Source organism: Colletes latitarsis, chromosome 13, assembly GCF_051014445.1.
Source record: "Colletes latitarsis isolate SP2378_abdomen chromosome 13, iyColLati1, whole genome shotgun sequence".
NCBI lineage: Eukaryota > Metazoa > Arthropoda > Insecta > Hymenoptera > Colletidae > Colletes > Colletes latitarsis.
The window spans coordinates 11,292,330-11,295,366 of record NC_135146.1 but is presented as its reverse complement, the minus strand read 5'-3'; the positions used below and the strand labels follow the sequence as shown (position 1 = coordinate 11,295,366).

At 47.3% G+C, this 3,037-nt stretch overlaps 1 protein-coding gene across 1 annotated transcript; it reads left to right on the top strand.

Annotated features, from left to right (window-relative positions):
- The first annotated feature begins 710 nt into the window (after nt 1-710).
- On the top strand, nt 711-1,598 carry LOC143349332 (achaete-scute complex protein T3). The gene has a single exon (XM_076780501.1). The coding sequence runs from the start codon at nt 711-713 to the stop codon at nt 1,596-1,598; it is 888 nt and encodes a 295-aa protein (XP_076636616.1).
- The last annotated feature ends 1,439 nt before the right edge of the window (nt 1,599-3,037 follow it).

Genomic DNA, 3,037 nt, shown 5'->3' with positions numbered 1-3,037 from the left:
ATTGGATGACAAAAGAGACTTGTAAAATTAACTTCTCTTCTCTATCGTAATGCCCAATTCGTTCATTTAAAGTTCCTCTAACAGTCCCAATTTGTAATCCTTTTGTATATTTATTCCTCTTCTCTGTTGCAATGCCTTCGAATATATTTATAAATTTGAACGACGAAACAAATTTTATCGTGGAAGTTATCGTACCGATAAGGTCTTTAAACAGAGAAATCGGCAAATAGACTCTGACGGGGAGAGGGCGACGCGAGCGAAGATGAGAATCTCGGGCGTCGTAGGGCCTTTGGACGGTCGTTGGTGGGGAGTCGCAAGGGTATGAGGCGCTGTAAGCCGGTAGGGTGGGAGGGAGGGGGAGACGATGGGGGTTTAGGGCCCGAGACCGAGTATGGGGCCCCATGGAGGGGATAGGCGCGTGCCCGCCCTGGCTATATAAGGCCTCGAACCCTTCTTTGCAAGGCATTTCGGGAGCCAGGTCCGTACCATCAGCATCGTAGGGTGCGGGGTTCAGTTTTTCTACGATTCCAAACTCGTATATCGTTTCTTGCGTTCGTCGCATCCGCGAAAGAGGGTCAAGCTGTCACGGCGATCGGTAGCCCGAGTCGGATACACAGAGGACTCTATTCTCGAAGGTCACCTGGCACGCGCTGCCGCGTACTCCTGCTCTCGTAGTGGGGGGGTGGGGGTGGGGGAATCGGATCAGTGATATGACCTTAGTGGGATCCAAGGAGGGGAACGTATTGCCCATCATGTTGAGCGTACAGCAACAGCATCATCACCATAATCTCCATGGTTCCTCGACGACCAGTGCTCAAACCCACCGCGGGAACGTGATCGTTTCCACGAGCAGCATGTCGGCCAACGACATCAAGACGATGCAGCAACACGGTTGCAAACGTTCCAAGATCTACGGGCAGCCGAGCGGGCCCTACGGCACGGTCCCGCACCAGCCAGCCTCCGTGGCCAGGCGGAACGCGCGTGAACGTAATCGTGTCAAGCAGGTGAACAATGGATTCGCGACCCTGAGGCAGCACATACCCCAAAGCGTGGCGCAGGCCCTCGGGGGCAGCACAGCTGGGACTCACGGCGGGTCCAGGGCCGGGAGCAAGAAGCTGTCCAAGGTGGAGACCCTCAGGATGGCCGTGGAGTACATCAGGAGTCTCCAGCGTCTCCTGGAGGAGCACGACAGTGGTTCTGACGTAGCCAGTGTGTCCTCGCCGACCTCCTCGCCGCCCTCCTCCACCTCCTCCTCGTCCTCGTCCACGTGTAGCTCCGGGAACGGGATAGGAGTCGAGTCCAGCCACCATTCCCCGGAGCTGAGACTCCGCGGGAACGTAAACAACGAGATTCGACATCACAGCCACCTCAGACAGAATCCCAGCCCCACGTTCGTCCCTGCACCCTGCTCGGAAGCTTCCAGTTCGCCGACGCCGAGCTTCGTCTCGGAGGGATCCTCCGCTGGCAGCCAAGGCTACGGGGGTGCCTCGGGCACCCTCTACGCGACACACTCAGACGGTTACGATAATTACGAGCCCATGAGCCCGGAAGACGAAGAACTGTTGGACGTTATCTCTTGGTGGCAGCAGAGTCAATGAGGGGGCCCGATGCTGGCCCACGCCTTTTGATTCTCACTTTTTATCGAAGGTTAGTGCCACTGTCATTATTGTGTATCCGTGTTGAACGATAGAAATTTTTAGTTTGCCAGACTATTCGTTTTTTTATGAGAAACAGTACAATTTCTATTTATTATGTAAAGAAATTGACGTGATAGATACTTGGAGAAATGTGTTTTTCTATGGAAAATATTTGTTTATTCCTTTTCTTGTGGGATCACGAAATTCATGAATTTGGAAAATTTGTGTAATTCCAGTCGAGGAATTTTTTACAATTTTTATTTGTATTTACTGTTTTGGTGGTTCTTGTGTTAGTTCTTTTATAGAAAATTTTCGAAGGTTCAGTCGAGTGAATATTTTACAGTTTTCATTGGAAATTGGGAATCATTTCCATTATTTCTGAGATTGTTTATTAATAGTCAAAATTAATTTAACGAGGATTATTTCATTATCTAAACACTATACAGTGTCGAGACAATTTTCTCGTTACAAAACAGTAAAAAACCACAAAAATTCCCATCGATTTTGCAACTTATACCAGAAATTACAAATAATTTTCTACCCTTAATAAAATAGTCGAGCTTTGCCAGGATTTTAAATTCGAAAAATCGCATTTCGTAGTCGGTTGTTTAACGTTTGGTTTTTTTTTTAAAAAAAGTTTCTCACCTCCCTCGCTTCTCGAGGACCGTAAATTCTGGCCCGTGAGGTAACATCCGCGTTACCGAGGAAGTTCAAAGAAGTTTCCGACCAGATTTGTGACCTTGCCCCATCACAATGGCGCTCGCGACCCCTCGCTGAAACTCCAGCCATTCAAATCGCAGACTCCATTCAAAGGGGCACCGAGTATACATTCGAGAAGCGACGCTTTTGTGCCCGATTTCTTTCACTGTGCACCAACACGCACGCCATCCCCTCTGTCTGTGTGTTCTTCTACCGTTTTATCATCCCTCCGCACCCCTCAACTTTCCCTCAACTTCACTCTACAATTTTTACCACCTCGACAACTGTTTCGAAAAATTCATTTCACTTTTCTCCGGATTCTCTTTTAAACGCGACTCTTGTTTCATTCGCTGTCAGTGGTTCTCAAATCGGTAGCTTTTCACTTTTCTCGAAATACGACAATTCTTCTTTAACTTGATGGACTCTTGTTCGATCGACTGTCAGTGGTTCTCAAATTGTTGGATAATTTCGATTCACGAAACTCGGTAACTTTTCACTTTTCTCAAAATACAACTTCTTTTTAACTTGATGGACTCTTGTTTGATTCACTGTCAGTGGTTCTCAAATTGTTAGATAATTTTGATTCTCGAAATTCACACTTTTCACCTTTCTCGAAATACGACAATTCTTTTTTAACTTGATGGACTTCTGTTAAATTACGATGACTGCCAGTGGTTCTCAAATTGGTTCATAATTGTGAT